This window comes from Suncus etruscus, chromosome 14 (assembly GCF_024139225.1).
Source record: "Suncus etruscus isolate mSunEtr1 chromosome 14, mSunEtr1.pri.cur, whole genome shotgun sequence".
Lineage (NCBI taxonomy): Eukaryota > Metazoa > Chordata > Mammalia > Eulipotyphla > Soricidae > Suncus > Suncus etruscus.
In genome coordinates this window covers 2,494,559-2,519,589 of record NC_064861.1, presented here as the reverse complement: position 1 = coordinate 2,519,589, position 25,031 = coordinate 2,494,559, and the positions used below count along the sequence as shown (strand labels likewise).

The 25,031-nt window shown below is 53.3% G+C and overlaps 1 protein-coding gene across 1 annotated transcript; it reads left to right on the top strand.

Annotated features, from left to right (window-relative positions):
• The first annotated feature begins 4,163 nt into the window (after positions 1-4,163).
• LOC126027549 (sodium/hydrogen exchanger 9B2-like) lies at positions 4,164-24,474 on the top strand. The gene is made up of 16 exons (XM_049786535.1): positions 4,164-4,285; positions 4,373-4,480; positions 6,958-6,991; positions 9,742-9,922; positions 10,827-10,997; positions 12,485-12,627; positions 13,656-13,783; positions 14,516-14,691; positions 16,431-16,537; positions 17,797-17,946; positions 18,482-18,590; positions 19,447-19,583; positions 21,477-21,668; positions 22,175-22,286; positions 23,283-23,972; positions 24,041-24,474. Exons 1-16 carry the CDS (start codon positions 4,164-4,166, stop codon positions 24,472-24,474), a joined length of 2,994 nt encoding a protein of 997 aa, XP_049642492.1.
• Positions 24,475-25,031: the final 557 nt, after the last annotated feature.

Sequence of the window (25,031 nt, the reverse complement as noted above, 5' to 3'; positions counted from 1 at the left end):
TGGGGGTGGCATCAAGGGTCATCCTGGCAATGGTGAGGGGTAATTAGACCTTTACCTCGAAGTGCTCAGGGACCCTGTGGTAACTGGGCTCCACTGAGGTTAAGGGTCCCACATGAGCCCTAACCCCTGCCCTGTCTCCAGGGCCCAGAAGAAAAAAAAGTGTGGGTGTATGTGTTGTGTTGTTTTTTTTTTTTCAAGCAAAGATTAAATTCTAACTTTGTCTCTGTCCTGGTATTCAGCTATTTAATACACTTCTGCTTTGGTCTTTGAGTGGTCCTAACTCTGATGTTTTACCAGCATCAATGACAAGAAGTTTGGCCTCAATCACCTACACTCATTGAAGGTTAATGTAGAGTTATATTTATTTGATAGCGTTTGCTTTGTGGCCACAGCTGACTGTATTCAGGGAAGCCTGCAATGTTGGGGCCAAACCCAGGGCTCCCACATGCAAAGCTCTCACCCAGACCTCTGTGCCAGGGCCCACTTGCTTGCAACCAGAGAAGTAGTGTTCATCTAGTTAGATAAGAGGACACTAACCATCATATTTTTATATTAAATGGATGTATTCACTTGTAATCAAGTTCTAATTTCTTTTTTTATTTGTTTTTGTTTTTTGGGTCACATGCCACAGTGCTCAGGGGTTACTCCTGGCTCTATGCTCAGAAATCGCTCCTGACAGGCTCCGGGGACCATATGGGATGCTAGGATTTGAACCACTGTCCTTCTGCATGCAAGGCAAACTCATTACCTTCATGCTATTTCTCCGGCCCCAAGTTCTAATTTTTTTCTTTTCTTTCTTTCTTTCTTTCTTTCTTTCTTTCTTTCTTTCTTTCTTTCTTTCTTTCTTTCTTTCTTTCTTTCTTTCTTTCTTTCTTTCTTTCTTTCTTTCTTTCTTTCTTTCTTTCTTTCTTTTTTTTTGGTTTTTGGGTCACACCCAGCGTTGCTCAGGGGTTACTCCTGGCTGTCTGCTCAGAAATAGCTCCTGGCAGGCACGGGGGACCATATGGGACACCGGGATTCGAACCAACCACCTTAGGTCCTGGATCGGCTGCTTGCAAGGCAAACACCGCTGTGCTATCTCTCCGGGCCCTCTTTCTTTCTTTCTTTCTTTCTTTCTTTCTTTCTTTCTTTCTTTCTTTCTTTCTTTCTTTCTTTCTTTCTTGCTTGCTTGCCTTCCTTCCTTCCTTCCTTCCTTCCTTCCTTCCTTCCTTCCTTCCTCCCTTCCCTCCCTCCCTCCCTCTTTCTTTCTTTCTTTCTTTCTTTCTTTCTTTCTTTCTTTCTTTCTTTCTTTCTTTCTTTCTTTCTTTCTTTCTTTCTTTCTTTCTTTCTTTCTTTTTTTTGGTTTTTGGGTCACACCCAGCATTGCTCAGGGGTTACTCCTGGCTGTCTGCTCAGAAATAGCTCCTGGCAGGCACGGGGGACCATATGGGACACCGGGATTCGAACCAACCACCTTTGGTCCTGGATCGGCTGCTTGCAAGGCAAACGCTGCTGTGCTATCTCTCCGGGCCCTCTTTCTTTCTTTCTTTCTTTCTTTCTTTCTTTCTTTCTTTCTTTCTTTCTTTCTTTCTTTCTTCCTTCCTTCCTTCCTTCCTTCCTTCCTTCCTTCCTTCCTTCCTTTCTTTCTTTCTTTCTTTCTTTTTTTTTTGGTTTTTGGGTCACACCTGGCAGGGCTCAGGGGTTACTCCTGGCTCTATGCTCAGAAATCACTCGTGACAGGTACGGGGGACCATATGGGATGCTGGATTCGAACCATTGACCTTCTGCATGCAAGGCAAATACCTCCATGCTATATCTCCGGCCCCAAGTTGTAATTATTTTTTTAATTTTTGGTTTTTGAGCCACACCCAGCGGTGCTCAGGGGTCACTCCTGGCTGTCTGCTCAGAAATAGCTCCTGGCAGGCACGGGGGAGCCTATGGGACGCCAGAATTCGAACCAACCACTTTAGGTCCGGGGTCGGCTGCTTGCAAGGCAAACGCCGCTGTGTTATCTCTTGGGCCCCCCAAGTTCTAATTTCTTAAACATGACTCAAATATGCAATAATACTTGATATGGGCCCGAGATGTACTTAAACCAGTCTTATTGTTCATTTGAGGGATAGACATCTTTGTTTGTTTGTTTGTTTGTTTGTTTTGGTTTTGGGCCACACCCGGCATTGCTCAGGGGTCACTCCTGGCTGTCTGCTCAGAAATAGCTCCTGGCAGGCACGGGGGACCCTATGGGATGTCAGAATTCGAACCAACCACCTTAGGTCCTGGGCCGGCTGCTTGCAAGGCAAACGCCGCTGTGTTATCTCTTGGGCCCCCCAAGTTCTAATTTCTTAAACATGACTCAAATATGCAATAATACTTGATATGGGCCCGCGATGTACTTAAACCAGTCTTACTGTTCATTTGAGGGATAGACATCTTTGGATTAAGTATAGATCTGTTTGCCAAGCCCCAGGATGCCAGACAGTCCAAGAGGACAGGAAGTTTAGACATTCTCCCTGGAGAAGTCAGTCTAAGTGAGGTGTAAGTGAGGCAGGAAACAGGATAGAAGAAAGTCAGATTTTGTAGGAAACGGTCGAAGGCCAGATCACGATGCGGTGACACATGGCCTGTTGGCAGACCGAGTCCTGAGCACTGGCCTCCCTGACGCCCCGTAGGCCCTGGGACCGGCGGCCGCCTTCGGCCCCTTTAGCTCCGCCTGAGCCGCCTTCCTGGGCAGAGGCCGAGGGCTCCGGCGGGGCGTCGTTCGTGCATGCGCTCGCACGGGTTCCGCGCGGACCCTCCAGCCGTGCGGCGAGCTCGGAGCCAGGAGCGCGCCCTCGACCCTGCCGGGTGAGGCTCCCCGAAGCGTCCCGCCCGTCCGCCGCCGTCGCGTCCCGGGCGCGCGGAGGCGGCCGCCCGCTTCGGGGAGCGCTCGCCCGGCCGTTCCTCCCGCCCGGAGGCAGGCAGGCGGCCACGGGGCGGGCCGCGTCAGGGGGACCCGGCGCAGAGGGGCCCGCGGGCTGGCGGGGGGTGGCCGGCGCGGAGAGGCGGAGGCGGCCGGACGGAGGCGGCGGCGCCGGCGGAGGCGCTTCCCGGCTCAGAGCCGCCGCGTCCCCGGCCACGGCCACCGCCGGCTGCCCGCCCGGGAAGCAGCCCCGACGCCGGGCCGTGCGCCAAGGCCAGGCAGGCAGCCCGCGCTGTCCACCGGCGGCCCCCGTGGGCGGGCCCGACTCTCCCTGGGGAGGCGCCGGGGGGAGCGGGCGCCTCGCGGCGTCGAAGCCAGCTGAGCAGGGGCCGAGGGCTCGCCGCGAGGAGGGGCGCGAGGGCGGCGGCGGGGGTCGGCCGGGAGCGCGGGCCGAGGGCGTGGCCGGCGGCGGGGCCCCCCCAGGGCGCCCCGGGACGGGCCCACGGCCGAGGCGGAGGCGGCGGCGGCGGCGGCGGCAGGGCGCGAGCGAGCCCGCCCGGGGGCCGTGCCGAGGGCGAGGGCTCCCGGGAGGTCCCGTGCCGGGGGTAAGGCCGCGGGGACGCGGGGTCCCAGGGCTCGGGTGGGCAGGCGCAGGGGGGCCCCGCTGGCTCCTCCGGGCTGCCCTCGAGGCTGGCACGCCGCCCCCGGAGAAGGCGGACGGCCGCGAGGGCCCGGGACGTGGGCGCCAGGGAGTGGGCAGGGGCCTTCTACGGTGGGCGTGAGCCCGGGCGGCCCTGGCGTGTTCCCGGTCCCTCTGTCACACCCAGGGCCGGGCCGGGCCGTCTTCGCGGCTACTTCCAGCGTGTGACGGGGACAGCGCCCAGCGGCTTGTGTCGCGCACCCCCCCCCCCCGGAGGGACAGCACGGAAGGGGCGTCTCGTCTCGGCCTCTCAGGGAGGAAAAGTCAGCCTTGCCGGGGAGGGGGTCCTGCCGGTGCAGGTGCGTGGGCAGGGCCCCTCTTAGGGCCCCAGCCACTCTGAGGTGGCCTCCGAGGCTCAGCGGCCCTTCCTTCATCCTCCCCTGGCACGCCAACATCCTGCTGCCGACTGGCCATGGGGAGGGCAGCTCCCCAGGTCCCCTAAAGGAAACGTCACTGGCCCCCAGGAACCTGCTCAGCCCGGCCGACTCCCAGTTCGAGCAGGGACGTCCCTGGTGGGACCCCTGAGCATCAGGACACAAAGGGAGCCCCAAACCCTGAGACTCCTGGAGAGTCACCACAGGAGGGATGGGCGCAGGTCCCAATGTTCCAGAGGAGGGATGGACGGCGCTTCCCCGCATCCGTCATTCCCCACCCACTGCCCTCACAGTGGATCGGCCGCAAGTCATCAGCTCTCCTTTGACCATGAAGTCTGCTGGGCATGCCTGCCACACCTCGATAAGCCATGCTCCTAAGGGAACCTTTCTGAGTCATTTCTGCCCATGACTGCCCCTCAGAGGGAAGCCCCTCACTGGAAGGCGTGGGAGAGGAGAAGCGAGAGCAGAAGCAGCTCCTTGGATCTGCGATGACCCCGTGAGACCCATCACCTCCACGCTGAGCCCCAGGTAGGAGGCAGACTTATTAATTACTGGAGGGATGTTAGACCATCGTCAGCCACAGTGGAGGTGCAGGGCTTATCCTTGACGTTACTGTCAGTACATTTTACCTGGCCCTTTGCAAACAGATAGTTCCTAGATGGTTTCCTCTATTCGATGCAGAAAGCCCTAGAAGCATCAGAGGAATGAGAAAACCCCAGCAATATACATCACTCCACAGTCTCCCTTCTTTCGTCTGTCTAGTGGGGTTCAGGATGAGGCTTCATGATGGAGCATTCGAGGTTAAGGACTATTTGAAGGGCTGGAGCAATAGGAGAGGGTAGGGCACTTGCCTTGTATGTAACTGACCAAGTTTGATCCCCGGCACTCCGGATGGGCCCAGATCCCCACCAGGATCTGAGTGATCCCTGAGTGCAGAGCTAAGAGTAACCCTTGAGCATGGCTGAGTGTGGCCCAACCCCCTCAAAAGTAACATTTGAAAATGACTTCAATGGAAGGTTCTAGAAAGTTTCCTCAATTTTCTTTGTAACCCGCAAGAAAACACAAGCACGGCCTGGAATTAGGGCAGGTGGATTAAATTGCCTAAAATCAAAGGAAATGATGTGAAGCCGAAAATACAGGTTAAGAGGCTCGCTGAGAGATTATGCTGTGTGTGCAAAGACCTAAATCCCATCCCCGGGACCACATCACCCTCAGCCTCTACCTGGTGACCTCAGTAGCACTGAGCCTAAGTGCTGAAGCATCTCATCTGATAGGTTTAATCTGGCTGAACTACCCTGAGCAGTACTTGACAGCATCCTTTTAAATTCACCAAGAACAGTCTTACATCACATTTCCTTTCTCGGTTTGAGGATGTAGCTGGCTTTGAGGGTACTGGAGAAGTTACCTAGCTCCTCTGGGGCAGAAGTTCTCATAGCAATATGGAAGCTATTTACAAGATGACTTCTAGGGACCTTTAAATGTACAGTTTTCCCTTGATCTGATTCTGGGTCTTCAGGAAAAATCTGTTCAGGGCGACAGCCTGCATCTTGGGTGATTGAGACCTGTCTGTGCTGAGACTACCATTCAGGACATCCATGGACGTAATGGAAAAATAAGTAAGTCCTGAAACTCTAAACCAGGGGTCCTCAAACTTTTTAAACAGGGGGCCAGTTCACTGTCCCTCAGACCATTGGAGGATCTGACTCTAGTAAAAACAAAACTTATGAACGAATTCTTATGCACACTGCATATATCTTATTTTGCAATGAAGAAACAAAACAGATACAAATACAATATGTGGCCTGCGGGCCATAGTTTGAGGACCACTGCTCTAAACTTATGCCTAACTTGGGCAAACAAACCTCTTGACTGATCTTTTCTGTGTCACAAACACCAATTTTATGAAATATCAAAATTTTACATTCTCTTTAAAGAAATCTCTAAACTCGCGGCCCACAGGTCGCAAATGGCCCTCCATACAACATTTTGTGGCCCTGCCCTCGAGGAATCTTTTTTTGTTTTGTTTTGTTTTGTTTTAGTTGTTTGCGCCACACCCTCCAATGTTCAAGGCTTACTACTGACTTTGCACTCAAGGATCACCCCGACTTTGCCTCCTGTGGCCCACAGGTAAACTGAGTTTGAGACCCCTGCTCTAAAGTATATGTCATAGCTCACAAAATAAAAGCATCACATTTTTCCTTTCCATTTTTTAGAAGATGCAAAATCCTATAAAAGGAAATGACAACAGATAGTTTAATTGTGTGGACTAGATATAAACACCTATACCTTTTTGCTTTTTGAAAACAATCTTCAGGGTCAGAACAATAGCACAGCGCAGCCAACCTGGTTTGAACCCCAGAGTCCCATGATCCCAGGAGCCCTCCAGGAGAAATCTCTGTGCGCAAAGCGAGGAGTAACACCAAATGCCATTGAATGTGGTCAAAAACAGATGAAAAATAATAATATAAAATTAAAATTAAAACCATCTTCAGGAGTCTCAGAACGGGTTCTTTCGAACAATGTCATAAAGAATGTGACCCAGAGTTTAAGTGTAGGTGTTGATATACCCAGAGGTCTCCATGTTATTCTGCCAGAGATAATGGGTAAAGAAATGGGGGGATGTGCCAGCTATCATCCTGTAATCAAGATTGTCTGCAGGGGCTGGGCGGTGGCGCTAAAGGTAAGGTGCCTGCCTTGCCTGCGCTAACCTTGGACGGACCGCGGTTCGATCCCCCGGTGTCCCATATGGTCCCCCAAGCCAGGAGCAACTTCTGAGCACATAGCCAGGAGTAACCCCTGAGCGTTACTGGGTGTGGCCCAAAAACCAAAAAAAAAAAAAAAAAGATTGTCTGCAGAGAAAAGAAAGAGGAAAGAGGGTCAGAGAGGGCTAGGGATTAAGTCCGAGAGCGTACACTGGCTATTCTTACTAGGAAAATGAGACCTTGTACATTAAGTCCATGAAAGTCAGCATGTACTGCTCTATGTTGTGCCTCACATTTTTCCAGGAAGTTGCAGGAGTCGTACAGGTCGGTCTGTCGGGTGAGGAGGGACTTACTGATTTCCCTGGTGTGACTCATGTCTCATGTCAACACGGAAAATTCCTTCACGTTATCCTGCCTCATCAAATGGCCCATTAGAGAGAACAACTTATCAGACATGTGACTTGGAATATTTAAAGCATAATCAAAAAAGGGAAGGGTAGGAAAGAAAGTATATCAAAAATAGATGACCAATAAGAGGGTTTGGTTCCAAGAGAGGCAAAAAGGTAAGAATGGAGAGCCAGGATGATTGTACAGCAGGTAGGGAGCTTGCCTTGGACATTGGACATGGCTGACTTGAGTTCAACCCCCAGAACTACATGGTGCCCTGAGCACAGAGCCAAGAGTGATCCCTGAACATAGACGGGAGTGACCCCTGGCCACAGATCAGGAGTGATCCCTGAGCACAGAGCCAAGAGTGATCCCTGGGACAGAGCCAGGAGTGATCCCTGAGCATAGCTAGAGCCAGAGCCAGAAGTGATACTTGGCACAGAGCTAGGTGTGACTCCTGAGCACAGAGCCAGGACTGGTCCCCGAGCACAAGCATGAGTAAGTCCTGAGCAGAGCCAAGAGTGAACCCTGAGCACAGACAGGAGTGATCCCTGGCACAGAGCTAGGTGTGATTGCTAAGATGACCAGGTATGGCCCGGGAGGTGAGAGGGAAGCTAATTGGGCTACTGTAATCCCAGAACAAATGAGCATTGGGATATGAGGGGTATGACACAGCCATCCTGGATCGCTGGTAGCCCAGGCTCGATCCACGGTTGTGTTGTTTATACTGACCATCTCTTCTTCAGAGCAGAGCTGCTTCCTCTCCCCAGCCTCTTGTTCAGGATTCTGAGTCATGGGAGATGAGACTAAACCCTTGGGGCATGAGCCCAAGCCCTGCAGTGGAAACATACAGGTAGGTTCCTAGGCTGAAATCTTGTCTGCGGACTCTGTCCAGCTGGCACTTCTCCCCAGCCGAACAGAACTCAGATTGTCGATGGCCCACTTGGATCTTACTAATGCTGGGCTCTATGGGGCTTCGAGGAGACAAAGCAATGTGACCTGTTTGTATTTGTGTGTTTGTCTGTTTGGGGCCACACCTAGCAGTGCTTAGGGTTTATTCTTGTCTCTGCACTTAGGGGCCTCACCTGGTGGGACTCAGGGGACCATCTGGGGTGCTGGGAATTGAATCAGGGTCAGCCACTGTGAAATCGTCTGTTGTGTGTTCCACAATCCCCAGAGAGGGAGAGGGATTCCTATGCCCCTAATCCAGGTAGGTCAAGAGACACAGGTCCAGCAGCAATTTCGACGCAGGAAATAATCCACACATGTTTGGGAAGGTATAGCAGGCCGGAAACTCACACTGCAAGATGTTCATCCACAAGCCAGTCTTTCCACCACATGGAGCCATGAGCCAAGGTGGCAGCTTCTCTCCAGCCCTCCCAAGTAGCCTCTATTGGGAAAAGCAAAGCCCACCCCCAAGGGAGGGGAAAGAGCCAGATGAGGAGGTAATGAGGAAAACATCTTTTTAACATGTAAACCAAAGGAACCAATCGAGGGACATCTAGTTAGAAGGCAATATGAGAACCAACCCAAAGGCCTCTTGTTACTGAGAGAGAGAAATGGGCTAGTACCAACAAGCCATGAGCAAAACAAGAGTCTAGCCTGCTGTGTGGCCTATTTTTCATCACAGGTCGCCAGTCCCCTTTATCTAATGACTGGCTCTATTTCCAATTCCTTCAGCCCTCTCTGTCATAGTCTTTTCTGAAACCCAGAGTTACCGAGTGTAACAAAACACTTTAAATAGGAGCCAGGGGCCGGGCGGTGGCGCTCGAGGTAAGGTGCCTGCCTTACCTGCTCTAGCCTAGGAGACGGACCGCGGTTCGATCCCCCGGCGTCCCATATGGTCCCCCAAGCCAGGAGCGACTTCTGAGCGCATAGCCAGGAGTAACCCCTGAGCGTCACCGGGTGTGGCCCAAAAACCAAAAAAAAAAAAAAAAAATAGGAGCCAGAACAATAGCAGAGCAGGAGGTGTGCATTGCACACCACCAGCCCAGGTTCAATCTCCTGCATTCCATATGGTGCCCCATGAACAATCAGGAGTGGTTCCTGAGTGCAGGGCCAGTAATAGTAACCCTTGAGCACCACTGGATGTGCCACGCCCCCCCCCAAAAAAAGTGCAGGAGCCAAAGTGATAGCACAGCAGGGAGGGCCTTTTCCTTTCAAGTGGCTGATTTTTTTTTTTTTTTTTTTTTTTTTTTTTTTTTTTTTTTTTGGTTTTTGGGCCACACCCGTTTGACGCTCAGGGGTTACTCCTGGCCATGTGCCCAGAAATTGCCCCTGGCTTGGGGGGACCATATGGGACGCTGGGGGATCGAACCGAGGTCCTTCCTTGGCTAGCGCTTGCAAGGCAGACACCTTACCTCCAGCGCCACCTACCCGGCCCCGTGGCTGATTTTTCAAGTTTGATCCCCGGCATCCCACATGGTCCCACAGCCTGCCAGGAGTAATTTGCAAGTGCAGAGCCAGGAGTAACCGCTGAGCACCATCGGGTGTGGCCCAGAACAAACGAAAAAAAAGCACAAATAGTGACTCAAAGATTAATCCTCCATCCACAAAGCTGGTTCAGGCCCAACTGATTAGCTGGTGATAAAGCTTTCCCTTGCCTCCCTTGGTGCTGGTCACGGAAACTCCGTGGTAGAAAGGTCAGTGACTGCAGTGATGGTGGGGTTTGAAGGTCCCTTTGCGTTGCTTTCCACACAGGAGTATCCAGTTCTGAGCCTCCAGGCTGCTGATGGAAATGACTGTAGAGATGGAAGTGACCTGCTCAGAGGAGAGGAAAAGAAGCACCAGGAAGAGCCAGCGACTTCCAACCATTTCCATAGACTCAGACGAGCTCTTTCCTGCCCTCCACATGGCCTGCTGGGCAAACTCATAACTAACTGTATGTACTCAGCAAGGTGGGCCTGGGAAGAGTCAAAAGAAGGGACAGTTGTTAGAATAAGATTACAAAACCATCTGATCTTTTTTTCTTTTTAATTTTTTGGGTCAAACCTGGTGACGCTCAGGGGTTAGTCCTGTCTATGTGCTCAGAAATCTCTCCTGGCTTGGGATGCTGGGGGGCTAGGGATTGAACCACAGTCCATCCTATGCTAGCGCAGAGTAGGCAGATGCCTTACTGCTTGTGTACCACTCTGGCCCCCAAAACCATCTGATCTTAAGGATGAAAAGACCATTTCCTTGTCTCTTACAGAAAAACTAGTAGGAGCTTAGCAGAAGAGCAGCATGGGCTGAGCATGTGTGAAGACAAAAAGACAAAAAAGGGGGGGGGTGTCAGGACACAATACAGAGGGTGTTTTTCTTGCACATGGCCAACCCATGTTCGATCTCCAGGATCCCACCTGGTTCCCAGAACCTGCCAGGAGTGATTCCTGAGTGCAGAACCAGGAGTAGCCCCTGAGCACAGCTGGGTATAACCCAAATATATAAAACAATAACAACAACAACAACAACAAAGTAAAACCAAAATTGCTGGATAACCTTCACCAAATTCAAAGACTATGACTCCAACCACAAGGTTTGTGACCCAGGCCTCTCCCACCAGGAAAGCAGGGGGAAGCAAAGAAGAGGCCTTTCCTGGGCTGAGTTCTAGTTTCTTTCCAGGAGCAGGGCTGAGTTCCATACGAGTCAGGACACACACACAGGGTGTTTCTCCCTGCCCCAGTCATCTTCCATCCTGGGAAGAGACCTGATGTCCTTCTAGAGTCTAGACTGTTGTGAGGTTTGCAGTCACTGCCCATTGCTCCTGAGGCACCTGACATTGAAGTGCCTTTCTGGGTCGGTTTCAGTGGCCATGGCTGTGCTCCTGTGGGCTGTGGGCTGGTCCATCACGACCCGTGAGTGTCTTCCCGGAGGAAATCTCTTTGGAATCTTGATGATCTTCTACGGCGCCGTCATTGGGGGCAAACTCCTGGGATTTGTGCACTTGCCTGCATTGCCCCCACTGCCTGCTCTGCTGGGTAAGTCCCGCCTCCCTTTTGTTTTGTTTTTGTTTTGGGGCCACATCCGGTGATACTCAGGGGTTACTCCTGGCTATGCACTCAGAAATTGCTCCTGGCTTGGGGGACCATATAGGATGCCAGGAGATTGAAACACAGTTCGTCCTAAGCTAGCACGCACCAGGCAGACGCCTTACCACTTGCGCCACCACTCCAGCCCCTTTGTCTCCCATTTTTGAAAGACCTTTAAAATTGGGTTTTGGACCAGAGAAATGTACAGTGGGTAGGTACTTGCTGAAGGTACCTGATCAGTCCCTGGTGCTCCATATTGTTTTTTGGCACTGCCAGGAGTGATCTCTGAGCACAGAGCTAGAAGTACGTCTTGGACACAGTTGGGTATGGCCCCAAAACAAACAAAAATGTTTATTCCCTTTTTTGGCCATCATCATTTGCTTTGAAACCATTTGGGAGTTGGTGAAAGAAGATTGACAGCCTTGCATGTTTTCTGGAAGTTTCCAGAACGCAAACAGAAGAGAGTTCTCAGGGACAGGTCTAATGAATCATTCATCACTATCCTGATGTTGGGGAGTCAAGTAGCAGAGAACAGGGTGTCGGTGCAACTGGATGGAAGTCTCGGGCCATCTTTGCTCTCTGTTCCAGCTCCTGGAAGAGCTGTAGCTCACAGCATGGGGAGACAGTGCTACAAGGATCCCAGGGACAGCCTGCAGCATGGTACAAGCAGGCCTATAGCACACCCTGCTGGGAAACTGTCTTCTCTTCCAGTCATTTCTTTTTTTGTCTGTCTGATTTTTGTTTTTTAGGCCACACCCAGTGGTGCTCAGAAATTACTCCTGACTCCTGTCAGGCTTGAGGGACCATATGGAATGCTGAAGATCAAACCAGGGTTGCTCAATGCCTTCCCCACTGTACCATCATCCTGGCACCTTCTTCTGGTCACTTCTTAACTCCTGGTGCAGCTCCAACACACTCTGTCCCATCTCAGCTGCTCCTAGCCATACTGTCCAGGTCTGACCACAGGGATCATGGTATATGGGTATTGCTCCTACAGCTGGCCTCTTCTTGCTGGTCTCAGAGACCCCAGAGCTGCCTTGTGGGCATGAGTGACCATGTGTGACTCCCTTTCTGGCCTTTGTGAGGATGCGCAGGGCCATGCCAGTGCTGTGGAGATGCAGCAACAGTGGCATTTGCATGTGCAGGCTCAGGCCCTCAGGCCTTAAGTGGCTTACCAGGTGTTCTTTGCAGCCAGAATCAGTGAGCAGCACCTTCCTTTTGCCTGTCCTTGGTGGCCTCCCCCACCACCTCTTTTCTGAGTTCTTTAGGCTTCTCTCAGGTGAGCACTTTTCTCCCAAATCTAGTCACATTTCCTCCCAGGCCTGAAGCAGTGAGAACGTGGTTCTCGGGGCAGAGGGCACCCTCTGGCCCCTGTGGCTCTGAGCTCTGGGCTGTGCGAGACACTCAGAACTGTGTTTGCTCACCCCGACCCACAGGCATGCTCCTGGCCGGCTTCCTCCTCAGGAATGTCCCCTTGCTCAGCGAGAACCTCCGCGTGGCCCCCCAGTGGTCTTCGGCGCTACGAAGCATGGCCCTGGCCATCATCCTGGTCCGTGCAGGCCTCGGGTTGGACTCGAGGGTAGGAGCCCTGCCAGCCCCACACATGGCATCACCAGGGAAGTGGACACTTTCTCACCCTTCAGCTGGGCAAGGCTGAGTGCTTTCCTGGGGGCCTCTTCGGGAGTGAAGCCCCTGATCTGGCAGAGAGGCCCCTGGGGAAGGTGAGGCAGAGCAGAAGCTGTCAGCCTGGGAGACGCAGTCAGTGGCAGAGTCTGTACTACAGGCGGAGCACACACCTCTGGTCTACACCACTTCATGTAGGCACACAGGGTTTGTTCCAGAGAGCAGCACCTCAGGTCGCTCCGAGTCCCCAGGAGCCCAGAGACTCCCCCTGCATCAGAGGTCTCCCACACTGTTCTCTGTATCCAGAGAGCATTTCTGTCCCCAGCGCCCAGTGTCTTTCAGACACTCCTGCTCACCTGGTGCAGGCAGGCCACCTGTGTGCTATGATATCACCCTCACCTCTGCATCCCTGCTGGTGTGAGCAGAGATCAGGGAACCATCACTCAGAGGGGCACCAGTGTCTTGCACCTTTGCTCCATGGTGCCTCCTTCCAACCTGCTTTCCTTCCTCTGCTCTAACCCCATGGGCTAGCTCTTGTCCCTTGCTGGGACTCCCAGCTTTGGACTCCTGAACTATTGAGGGTGCCCAAGGGACTCGACGGTCCCTGACTGAGACATGCTAGACCCAACAAGCTGTGAAATGACCAGTCCCTGGATGTCAGGGAGTATCACCCCTGGGCTGTGCTGCCATGATGCCCACAAAAATCCAGGATGATGATTTTGATCCTTGATGAAAGGAAAGAAAGGCAGTAGTTGCACACTGACTCAGGTTTGATACCCAGCACTAGGTAGGGTCCCCCGGGCACCACTGCCAGGAGTAACGGGAGTAACGAATCAGGAGACAGCCCTTAGTACTGCAAAGTATGACCACTAGCAGGCCTGCACACTCACGCACACTCCACCTCATGACCTGGGAAGCCTATGTCTGGTGCCACAGGCATCGGTGGCTATCCCATGGTGCCCGTTAATTCTCTTTGCATTTTAGGCTCTACGGAAGCTGAAAGGTGTCTGCTTACGACTGTCCATGGGCCCGTGCCTAGTGGAGGCCTGCACAGCTGCGCTGCTCAGCCACCTGCTGCTGGCCCTGCCATGGCCATGGGCCTTCCTGCTGGGGTAAGGCCCCTGTGAAAGGCTGAGGGCTTCTTCCAGACTAGAATGCCTGCAGGACGGGGTCCCTGTTGGGATTATCATTGCAGGGTATGGTGCTTGTCCTTAAAGGCGCTGACCAGGATGGTGCTGACTATAGTTATCTGTGTGCATGAGTACATACGTGTGCATGTGTGTTAATGTGCATGTGAGTGTACAGTGCCAAGCACAACGACATGCTCTTTCAAACCAGAGACGCCTGACACAGACCCACAATGTCTCCTTACTGGGCAATATATTCCTTTAAAGGTAGATCTCTGGAATAAAGAGACAGTACAGCAACAAAGACACTCACTTGCACACGGCTAATCTGGGGGCCATCCCCAACACCCCATGTGGTCCCTCAAGCCCTGCAGAAGTGATTCCTGAGCACCACCAGGTGTGGCTCCAAAACAAAACAAAAACCCAAAGACAGATTTCTGGGGTCTCCAGCCCCATCCGGAGTACCAAAGAAAAGGGCTCTGGGGCAGCTTGGGCTTCTGAGTCAGGCCTTACACAGGGGATGTGGTCTGAGCACTATGGTGGGGTCAGCGTGGCCTCTGGTCAGAAGGGTCACCCTTGCTATGGACGGGTGCCCTGGAACCCTGGTATCAGCTCAGCATGGCCTGATACGATGACTCAGTGGCCCCAAAGTACCGTGACCCACTGGCCCCAAGGTACTCAGTGGTACTATGGCATACGACTTACGTGGTCCCTCAGCTTTGTCTTAGGTGCTGTGTCTCCAGCTGTTGTGGTACCCTCCATGCTCCTCCTACAGGGAGGGGGCTTTGGGGTAGAGAAGGGGGTCCCCACCCTGCTCATGGCCGCCGGCAGCTTTGATGACATTCTGGCCATCACGGGCTTCAACACCTGCTTGGGCATCGTCTTCTCCACAGGTGAGCTGGTCTCCACAGGCAGTGCTCCCTCCTGTGCTCCCCGAGCACCTTGGTGGGTGCCAACCCTGCATGCAGTTGTGTGGAAGACCTGCCAAAGTGTCTTCCCCTGCCCCATTTGTGACCCTCTGTGTCTGGGACAGGGCATAGCTGGGCCACCCCAGCTGTGCTCAGTTTACTCTGGGCTCAGTGTTCTGGAGGAAGTGGTTCAAAAAGTGTGCCATAGGTCTAGGAGGGCCCCAGTTGATCAAGTCGTGTCTCCTCGAGGCAGGTTGGTTCTTTCATGTGGTAGGTGCTTATGGGGCAAAGCTGCTGGATGAGAGGGTGGAGCCACCAGCTCTGTCCATGTGGGCTCCCTCACCTCTCTCCTGAGCATAGTCGGGGTGAGGCCATGGGGCAGTAGCATTCTACTCTCATGTATTTGATTTGTTTAGGTTTTCTTTTTTGTTTTTGTTTTTGGGACATAACCGGTGATGCTCAGAGGTTACTCCTGGCAGGCTCAGGTATACCATATGGGATGCTGGGTGTCGAATCCAGGTCCTCTGTGTGCAAGGCAAATGCCCTACCCACTATGCTATAGCTCCGGCTCCTTTTATGTATTTGATTTTGAGGTACTTTGCCAGATGCCAGCGTTAAGATGAAAGGCTGCTCACACCTTTTGGTGCTGGGAATGGCCCTTATCTGATGGCAGGGCTTGGGGACCATATAGTGGCTGGGATTGAATCAGGGTTGGCCTTGTATAAAGCAAGTGCCTTTCAAGCCCTCAGCTCTCAAACACTTAGTGACAATTCAATACACATCAGAACCATTAAGATCGATGAACCGGGTCTGGGGAGATAGCACAGCGGTGTTTGCCTTGCAAACAGCCGATCCAGGATCTAAGGTGGCTGGTTCGAATCCCGGTGTCCCATATGGTCCCCCGTGCCTGCCAGGAGCTATTTCTGAGCAGACAGCCAGGAGTGACTCCTGAGCACTGCCGGGTGTGGCCCAAAAACCAAAAAAAAAAAACAAAAAACAAAAAAACAAAAAGGATCGATGAACCATTATTCTTTTTTCTTTTTTTTTTGTTTTTTGTTTTTTGTTTTTTGGGCCACACCCGGCGGTGCTCGGGGGTTACTCCTGGCTGTCTGCTCAGAAATAGCTCCTGGCAGGCATGGGGGACCATATGGGACACCGGGATTCGAACCAGCCACCTTTGGTCCTGGATTGGCTGCTTGCAAGGCAAACACCACTGTGCTATCTCTCCGGGCCCTATTATTCTTTTAAAAAATTATGGACTTCAGAAACTGAAGCAATAGTGCAGTGGGGAGAGCATTTGCCTTGCATGCTGCTGACCTGGGTTCATTCCCCAGCATCCCATGTGCCACCAGGAGTGATTTCTGAGTGCAGAACCAGGAGTTAATCCTTGCGCATTGCCAGGTATGGTCCAAACACAAACAAACAAAAATTAGGCTTCAGCCAGAGCAGTAGCACAGTAGTGAGGACACTTGCCTTGCATGTGGTCAACCTGGGCATTGCAAAGTGTGGCCCCTAAACAAGACCATCCTTGACATTTTGAGCAACTTACCTAGCATGGTGCACGGATCTGGGAATCTCTCACATCTAATGTTTTATGAGGCTTTAGAGGCAACGACTTAGGGCGCCAAGGTCAGGGGACGCTGTGGCGGCTGTTTCATGGGGAGAGATGGATTCTGTATCAAGCATTGGGGGAGCCTGACGTTCTCCCATGCCCTTTGTGGCAGGCTCCACGGTGTTCAACGTGCTCCGAGGAGCTCTGGAGATTGCTCTCGGCCTGGCAGTTGGCTCCATTCTGGGGCTTCTCCTTCGCTACTTTCCCAGCCATGACCAGGTAGGCAAAGTCACTTGAGCAGTGCTGGAGCCAAGGTGTCTGAAGCAGCTGCCACTGAGGTGGGCGGAAACATGCCTGGTGGTGTTCAGGGATACTTCTGCCAGAGCCTGTATGAGTGCCCATCAAAGCCCTGTACTTCCTATATAACCCCTGCCCAGGATATTTTTATGTGACACCAGGTATCCAAAATAGGAATAAAAGGGGCTTGAAAGATAGCATAGCAGTAAGGCATTTGGACAGAACCGGGTTTGATTCCTGTCATCATATATGGTCTTCTGAGCCTGCCAGGAGTGATTTTTGAGCGCAGAGCCAGGAGTAACCCTTAAGTGCTGCTGGATGCGACCCAAAAAACAAACCAAAAATAGGAATAAATAAATAATAAATAAGATCAAGTATTGACTAATAATAAGTAATAATATATAAGTAACAGGAGGAGATAGTACAGCAGATAAGACCCTTGCTTTGCATGTCTTTGACCCAGGTTGATCTCCGGTATAATATCTGGTCCCCTGATCACCCTTCAACCCAATCAGGAGTGATCCCTGAGACAGCACTAATGGGTGTGGACCAGAAAACAAAAAGTAAAACAAGGGAAATTAAGAGAAATGATGTGTTTACTTAAAAATATTTTGCAAATATGGGGCCGGCGAGGTGGCGCTAGAGGTAAGGTGTCTGCCTTGCAAGCGATAGCCAAGGAAGGACCACGGTTCGATCCCCCGGCATCCCATATAGTCCCCCCAAGCCAGGGGCAATTTCTGAGCGCTTAGCCAGGAGTAACCCCTGAGCATCAAACGGGTGTGGCCTGAAAAACCAAAACAAAACAAAACAAAATTTTGCAAATAAAAATTGCAAAAAATAACTGAATGAAGCCACATTCAGTTATATAACTCCATGAGATTTTATATAATGGCCCCGTTTTTAGATCTACGTATAAATCTAGGCCGTGGTACAGATATGGGGTAGTGTAGGTGCAGGAATAGGTAATAGTGTAAGGTGTAGGTGTGGGTTTAGATGTCAGGTGGAGATGTGTATATGAGGCTAGGTGGGAGGTGTAGGTCTGAGTGTGAGGTCTACGTTTAGGTGGGCGGTGCAGGTTGTGCATTTTAGGTAGAAGTTCTGGGTTTAAGTGCCGGGTGTAGGTGTAGATATGCGCGTGTGTGGGTCTGTCTAGGCTCTGATGCAGGTACGGATGTAAATCTGGGTGTGCTGTAGGTCCAGACCTGTCGCTCATGTCCTGGTGTGACCTTCCTCCCCCACAGGGCCAGCTGCCATGCCGACGCGCCTTCCTGGTGCTGGGGCTGTCTGTGCTTGCCGTGTTCAGTAGTGTGCGTTCTGGCTTCCCTGGCTCCGGGGGCCTCTGCAGCCTGGTCCTGGCCTTCCTGGCAGGCAGAGGATGGGCCAGCCAGAAGGTGAGTTGAAACTGCTGCTCCCAGAAGCATTTTCTCCACCACTCACTCCCTTGCCATCGTTCAGTCGGGGTCACTGAGTGCACCATGAACGACACAGGTGGATCCAGGGCTCCTACACATGCCATCACCTATTTGCTCCAGCCTCTGCGGGGTGCCTGGTGCAGCATGGGCTTCTGGCCCACCACTCTTAGTCTGAGTCTGCTGCCTTCCTTAACCTGCTACGACATACTTGAGTCTCAGGGAGAAGGAAGCTGGTGGGAACAGCCCCTCCACAACCCACGTCCTCTCTGCCCCTTAAAGAACAGCCTGGCGCCCCTCAGTGTGCTGGTGACCATGGGCCCAGCAGAGTCTGGGCTGCCTGATCTCGGCTGGGTGAGTAGCTGCAGCTCCCAGGCCTGGGCCTGCAGCTTCTCCTGCCCATCTGTGCACAAGCAGCCTAACTCAGAACCCTTTCCTCTGTCACTGCGCCCACGCAGTGAAGCAGTGAGTGCACTGAGGGTCTGTATTTATTTGCGTGTGTGTGTCTGTCTGTTAGGCAGACGTTGAGAAAATCGTTGCAGTTTTCTGGGAAGTGTTTCAGCCACTTCTCTTCGGGCTGATTGGCTCAGAAGTCTCCATCACATCTCTCAGGCCAGAGACTGTAGGTAAGAATTTGCAGGATTGTACTTTGGTTAAAATCTGCTTTTTCTGATACTCAGTTGAAATGTCTTGAGCAGATTTATATCCAAGGGTTCTCATAGTCATGATTCTATAAATGCTTAATAGTAATCTAAGAGATGGAAATGATCACTTTGGACAACAATTGGGTTCTGAAAGGAGATAAACTGATAGGCATAATACCCCTTCAGTAACAGTACTGCTAACCGCAGTGTCCAAAATGGATATAAAAAAAATCCAGATGTTTATTTCCGGTTTTATCCAAGGAAAAAAACTTGATTATCTAATTGATTTTTTTTTTTTTTGGTTTTTGGGCCACACCCTGTGATGCTCAGGGGTTACTCCTGGCTATGCACTCAGAAGTTGCTCCTGGCTTCTTGGGGGACCATATGGGACGCCGGGGGATCGAACCGCGGTCCGTCCTAGGCTAGCGCAGGCAAGGCAGGCACCTTACCTCCAGCGCCACCGCCCGGCCCTATCTAATTGATTTTTAACATTGCTGTTTAGAGGGGCTGAAGTGGTGGCACAGCGGTAGGGCCTTGTTTGCCTTGCACGCAGCTGACCTAAAATGAACCGTGGTTCGATCCCCTCCTCCCCCCCACACACCCTGTGCCCCATATGGTGCTCCAAGCCAGGAGCGATTTCTGAGCACAGAGCCAGGAGTAACCCCTGAGCATTACAGGGTATGGCCCAAAGAGCAAAAACAAACAAACAAACAAACAAAAACAAATTGCTGTTTAGATTGATTCTGTCTTAGCATTTTGTCTTGTTAGTTTCCTTCATGTTTTGGGTTTATTCCTGTTGGTGGTATTTTGGGTATAACCTGAAATGCAATTTTCTCAGGCCTCTGTGTTGCCATCCTGAGCATTGCCTTACTGATTCGAATTCTGACGACGTTCCTAATGGTTTGCTTTGCTGGCTTCAACCTGAAAGAAAAGATTTTCATTTCATTTGCCTGGCTTCCCAAGGCCACAGTGCAGGTAGGACTGGCGACACTGCCTCCACTGCTGACCCCACCTTCTCTGTGAAAATCTGTTTTTGTTTTTGTTCTTTGGTCACACCCAGCGGCACTCAGGGGTTACTTTTAGCTCTGTGCTCAAGAATCAGTCCTGGTGAGCTCAGGGGACCATATGGGATGCCAGGAATTGAACCCTGGGTCGCCTTTGTGCAAGACAAACATCCTACCTGCTGTACTATCCCTCTAGCCTCTCTCTGTGATTTTGAGTGTTTGAATGAGAAGCTTGATCTGGATTGGGTGAAAATAAGGCATTGAAGCTTGGGTTGTAAAAAAGGTAATTTTGGGGGGCCGGAGAGATAGCATGGAGGTGAGGTGTTTGCCTTTCATGCAGGAGGTCATCGGTTCGAATCCCGGTGTCCCATATGGTCCCCTGTGCCTGCCAGGAGCGATTTCTGAGCCTGGAGCCAGGAATAACCCCTGAGCACTGCCGGGTGTGACCCAAAAACCACACACAAAAAAAAAAGGTAATTGGGGGGGGGGGCACACCTGAGAGGACTCAGGGGTGACTCCTGGCTCTGAGCACAGAAATCACTCCTGGCAGGCTCAGGGGACCATATGAGATGCCATGGATGGCACTGTGCTATTACTCTGACCCCAGAGAATTTCTTCTACCACACTTTCAAAGTTTCACTTTTTTTTGGGGGGGGCCACACCCATTTGACGCTCAGGGGTTACTCCTGGCTATGCGCTCAGAAATCGCCCCTGGCTTGGGGGTACCATATGGGACGCTGGGGAATTGAACATAGGTCCATCCTACGCTAGCGCTTGCAAGGCAGACACCTTACCTCGTGCCACTTCCTGGCCCCCAAAGTTTCACTTTTCAGGAAAAGTGAAAGAAAAAAGTCAGAAAGATAGTACAGGTGGGTCCCTGATCCATCCTGGTGATACCTGCCCATCTGTGTAGACCTGGCAGTGACTCGATGCTGCTCAGACATGGCATAAGGGGATGTTCAGGGACACGCCTATTGGTGCCAGGAATCAGATTCGGGGCTATGCATGGCTCTAACCCTTCTGCTGCCCTCCACCCCTCCCCCTGTAGCCACTGTTTGCATAAAACATTTCCCACCAATTCCAAAGAATGAACCAAAAGTGGCCAGAGCAATAGCACAGCAAGTTGGGTGTTTGCCTTACATGCATGACCTGGGTTTGATTCCCAGCATCCTATATGTCTCTGGGTATAGTCAGGAGTAACCCTTGAGCAGCATCGGGCATGACCCAAAAATAAACAAATGAAAAAGAATGGGGGAAAAAAAACACCAAATAAGGGACTGGAGAAATAGCATAGCACAGTGGTAGGACATCTGCCTTGCACGTGGCTGACCCAGGACAGACCTGGGGTTGATTCCCAGTGTCCCCGATGGGATAACCCTACCAGGAACGATTTCTGAGTAGAGCCAGGAGTGCCCACCCCTCCCCCCAAAAAAGAATGAACCAAAACCCCAAGATGATGAACTTGGGATATTGAAGATCCTTCCACTGTCAGGCCCCCAGAATGGACAGTCCAGGCTCTGAAGTGACCCAAAGTCCTAGAGCTTTCGCACCTTGAAATTCAGTCTTGGATGAGCATGGCCACAGTTTCCATTCTTGCCTTTGCTGAATCCACACCCATCCGGATGAAAGGATGAGAGGGTGGAAACGTGGCCCTTTCTGAGTGACTGTGTGCAGGAGGTCCCTTTCTGTAATCAGTCATGTGTATGTGTGTCTGCTAGGGGCTGGAAGCTGTGTACCACGTGCCTCTGTGACCCTGCCGAATGCATGTTCCTTGAATCTGTCCTCCTTTTCCCCTGTGCAAACTCAGCAGGGATTTGCAATGCTGTCTCCCCAGCCCATCTCACCTGCCTTTGCCCTTCCCTAGGCGGCCATCGGCTCAGTGGCTCTGGACACCGCCCGGGCTCACGGGGAGGCACAGCTAGAGAAGTTTGGGATGGACGTGCTGACGGCTGCGTTCCTGGCCATCCTCCTCACGGCCCCCATCGGAAGCCTTCTCATTGGCCTGCTGGGCCCTCGGCTTCTCCGAAGAGCGGACCTTCCAGATGAAGATGGGCAGGTCCATGGAGGGGCCTCAACAGAGGCACCGAGTGGAGGGGTCTGAGCCAGGAAGCTGCCTTGTCCAGGGCTCAAAAGTCTGGCACATTTGAGTCTTTTCTGCACTGGACCGTGGGCCCAAAGGAATTGGTCTGCTCCCTCCTGCTCTCTCTGTACCTGTTTCAAACCTTCCTCCTCCTCCTCCTCCTCCTCACTCAGGCTGGAGAGATTTGCAAAACAGGACAAAGGTGCTTTGCTGTGCTCCGACAAACATTTGTATTGCACCCTGCCGATCAGCCAGCTCAAGCTGGCCTCCTGGTGGGCCAGCTTCCCACCTGCTTCTGCTGCATCAATGCAAGGTGCCAAGGGAAACAAGTGTCCTGCAGCACTGTGGACAAAACACCTGTCTGATAGTGCTCAGTAACTCTAGTGCCAGAGATAGGATCTGAGTCAGTGCCTACCCCACACTCTCTCTGGCCTCTATGAACTGTGTGATGCTGCTGCCACTGGACTTGAAACTTATCCCAGTTGCTGCCAGCCCTGGTGCCTGTGGAAAGGCTCAAAGGATGCGAGCTATCCTACCACTATCCCATCACCAGTTCTTCAGCAATTGGCCACCTGTGTCCCACTGTATGGGGAGGTGAGTCATATGAGATCGTGGTCTCTCATGTCAAATCGCTGCAGTTCCCCAGAAAGCCTTAGGGTCACCGAGGCCAGCAAAGGAAAGACCCCTCCAGGTGTGGCCCGTCGCCTTCCTGTCGTGAAGGGAGTGGAATCTGTGTCAAAGCTTCTTTTTAAATAAAAGGAACCAAACGGGATACCACATGTCATCCGCTGGCAACAGTTTGGCACCCATACCCGCTTAACATTGCTGTCACCTCCCAGTGATGGCCGGCTATCTATTCCTCAGAGGAGTGAGGGCAGTGGGCCTCTTGCTGGGGGGGGGGGCAGTGATAAGCTCCTGTTTCTAGGAGAGACTTGAGGGCCCCCATGTTTGTTAGGGAGACTTTCTAAGGGCATTTCCACCGTGCAGATTATGGCTTCTCCCTTTCCTCAGCAGACCACACCAGCTTCTGAGAGTCGCCCAAAGTTCCTCACATTCAAGTAACTCCTGTCACACTACGACGATCAGCACACGGCCTTTATCGTTCTTTGTAACTGCTTATTTATTGGGGGGCCACACCCAGAAGTGCTGCGCGCTTATTCCTGGCTCTGCTCTCAGGGGTTGCCTGTCCGGGTCTGCCAAATGCCACGACTGCACAGGGAAGGGGTCTACTGCAAGCGCCTCAGGCTCCAAGGAGCTAGAAATAGCGGCGGCAGGGCCCGGAGAGATAGCACAGTAGCGTTTGCCTTGCAAGCAGCCGATCCAGGACCAAAGGTGGTTGGTTCGAATCCCGGTGTCCCATATGGTCCCCCGTGCCTGCCAGGAGCTATTTCTGAGCAGACAGCCAGGAGTAACCCCTGAGCACTGCCGGGTGTGGCCCAAAAAACCAAAAAAAAAAAAAAAAAAAAAGAAATAGCGGCGGCGGACGGTAGCGGCAAGGCAGGTGCCTTCAGGCTTGTTCTCGGGTCCCGCGCACCCTCCGGAGCCGGGAGTGAGCCCCGAGTAGCGCCCCGTGCTGCCCGAATGCAAAAGGAAGCACCGGGCAGGGAAGAGGTGGAAGCGCGCAGGACCGAGAACCCGCCCGTCCCGGGCTGCGGAGTCCTGGGGCCCCGACGCGCCCGGCGCCGCGCGCGGACGAGGAGGCGGAGCCGGCCGGGAGCTGCTCCGTCAGGCGCGCCCCGGGCGGTCCCGCGAGGGCTCGGCCCCTGCGGCGGGCCGGGGGACTGAGGGCTCCAGAGCGGCCGACTCCGCCCCCAGAGGCGGTCCCGCCCCGCCCCGCCCCGCCCTCCGTCCGCGCCAGCCCTCCCGGGCCTCCCTCCTCGAGGAGGCTGCGCAGGCGCGGCGCCGCGCCCGAGCGTGGCCGGGGGCGGATGAGGGCGCGGCCGGCCGCCGCTCGTAGGCCCGCGCACGCTCAGCGGTCGCCAGAGCGGTCCAGGGAAGGGCTGCGGAGACGGAGACTGGCGCGACCGGCAGGGTCGGGAGAGCAGCCCGGCCGCCCGCCGCGCCTCGGCCTCGCGCTCCCTTCGCCCAGGCCCCGCCCCTTGGCCGCCTCTCGCCCCGCGCAGCCGCCGGCCACGCCGCCCTGTCACCCCCGCGCGGCCCAATCAGCGCCCTCGGCTCCCCCTAAGCCCGCCCCGCCCAGCTCCGCCCCGCGGCGGCGTCGGGAGCCTCCTTGCGCGCGCGCGCGCGCTCGCTCGGCGGTTGTTCCGGCGCGCCGCGGAGGCGAGGTCTGAGGTATGGGCCGGGCCGGGCCGGGCCGGGCCGGCTGTCCCCGTCCTCCGGTGCCGTAGGCACGGAGCGCTCCCCACGCGGCCCAGGGGCCTCCCCCGCGTCCTCCCGCCCCGCGGTTCCTGCCCTGGGATTCCAACAGGCCCTGTGGACGGACTGGTGTGGCTCGTGGTCACCCAATGAGCGCCCAACAGTCGCGCACGCGCACGCGCACACACCCATATCCACGCCCACATCCGACGCTCGCTCCGAAGACGACGCCCGCCGGACGACAGACACCCGCCCCTCCCACGCCCTCGTGGCTACGCGTCACGCCGCGTTGCTCGGAGACACTTGGGCTCGGAAAGTGGCCGCCGCCGGGCAGGGGCAGCTCTCACTCGAAAGCGAGTCGTGGCCAACACACGTCGATTCCTACGTGTTGTCTCCCCTCAGTAGACCCACCTGTGTGCGGGGGCTGTGTCCCAGCACAACGAAACCGACAGAACAGACGACGTAGCTCTGTGTTCCATCGTTGATGTTTTTCCCCCCCTGATTTTCATTATTACAACGTGATTTGCCAAGTTGTTCATTCTACGGTCGTTTCACAAGCACATGTGCAAACACTGAGCCCCATGACCAGTGTGACCTCCCCGTACACCTCCCTGCAGGTACAAACGAATTGACTTAGAGTTGCTTGTTGCAACAGACAGGGAAATATTGCAGCGACTAAATGGAATCAAAACTTACATCAGTTTGAGATTATTGTTGTAGCTCTCCATGGTGTTCTGAAAGTCGGCGTCTAAGGATTGCCCAGGCTGTGGTTGGTAATGGTTGAGCTTTCCGTGTTCCTGTTTGGACTCCTTGAGCTTGGTAGATGTCTATGGAACTCTCCCATCACATTTGCTGGGAGACTGCGGGGCTGCCACTCCTATAAAATACTGAGATGCCCTGCTGTTGTTTGTGATAGAGGATTTATAGATCTAAAACAAATTTGGTGGCTTGGAAGGTGGATCCGGTTAAGTGGCAGAGCCAGGCCATTTCTGGTGGAGGGTGTAGGGGCTGAGGTTGGGCTGC

Coding starts and splice junctions, on each gene's coding strand:
- LOC126027549 (XM_049786535.1), top strand. CDS start 4,164: ATGGGCGCAGGTCCCAATGTTCCAGAGGAGGGATGGACGGCGCTTCCC. Junction 10,998..12,484: donor CCCACTGCCTGCTCTGCTGG/GTAAGTCCCGCC, acceptor CCCGACCCACAG/GCATGCTCCTGGCCGGCTTC. Junction 16,538..17,796: donor ACTTTCCCAGCCATGACCAG/GTAGGCAAAGTC, acceptor CCTCCCCCACAG/GGCCAGCTGCCATGCCGACG.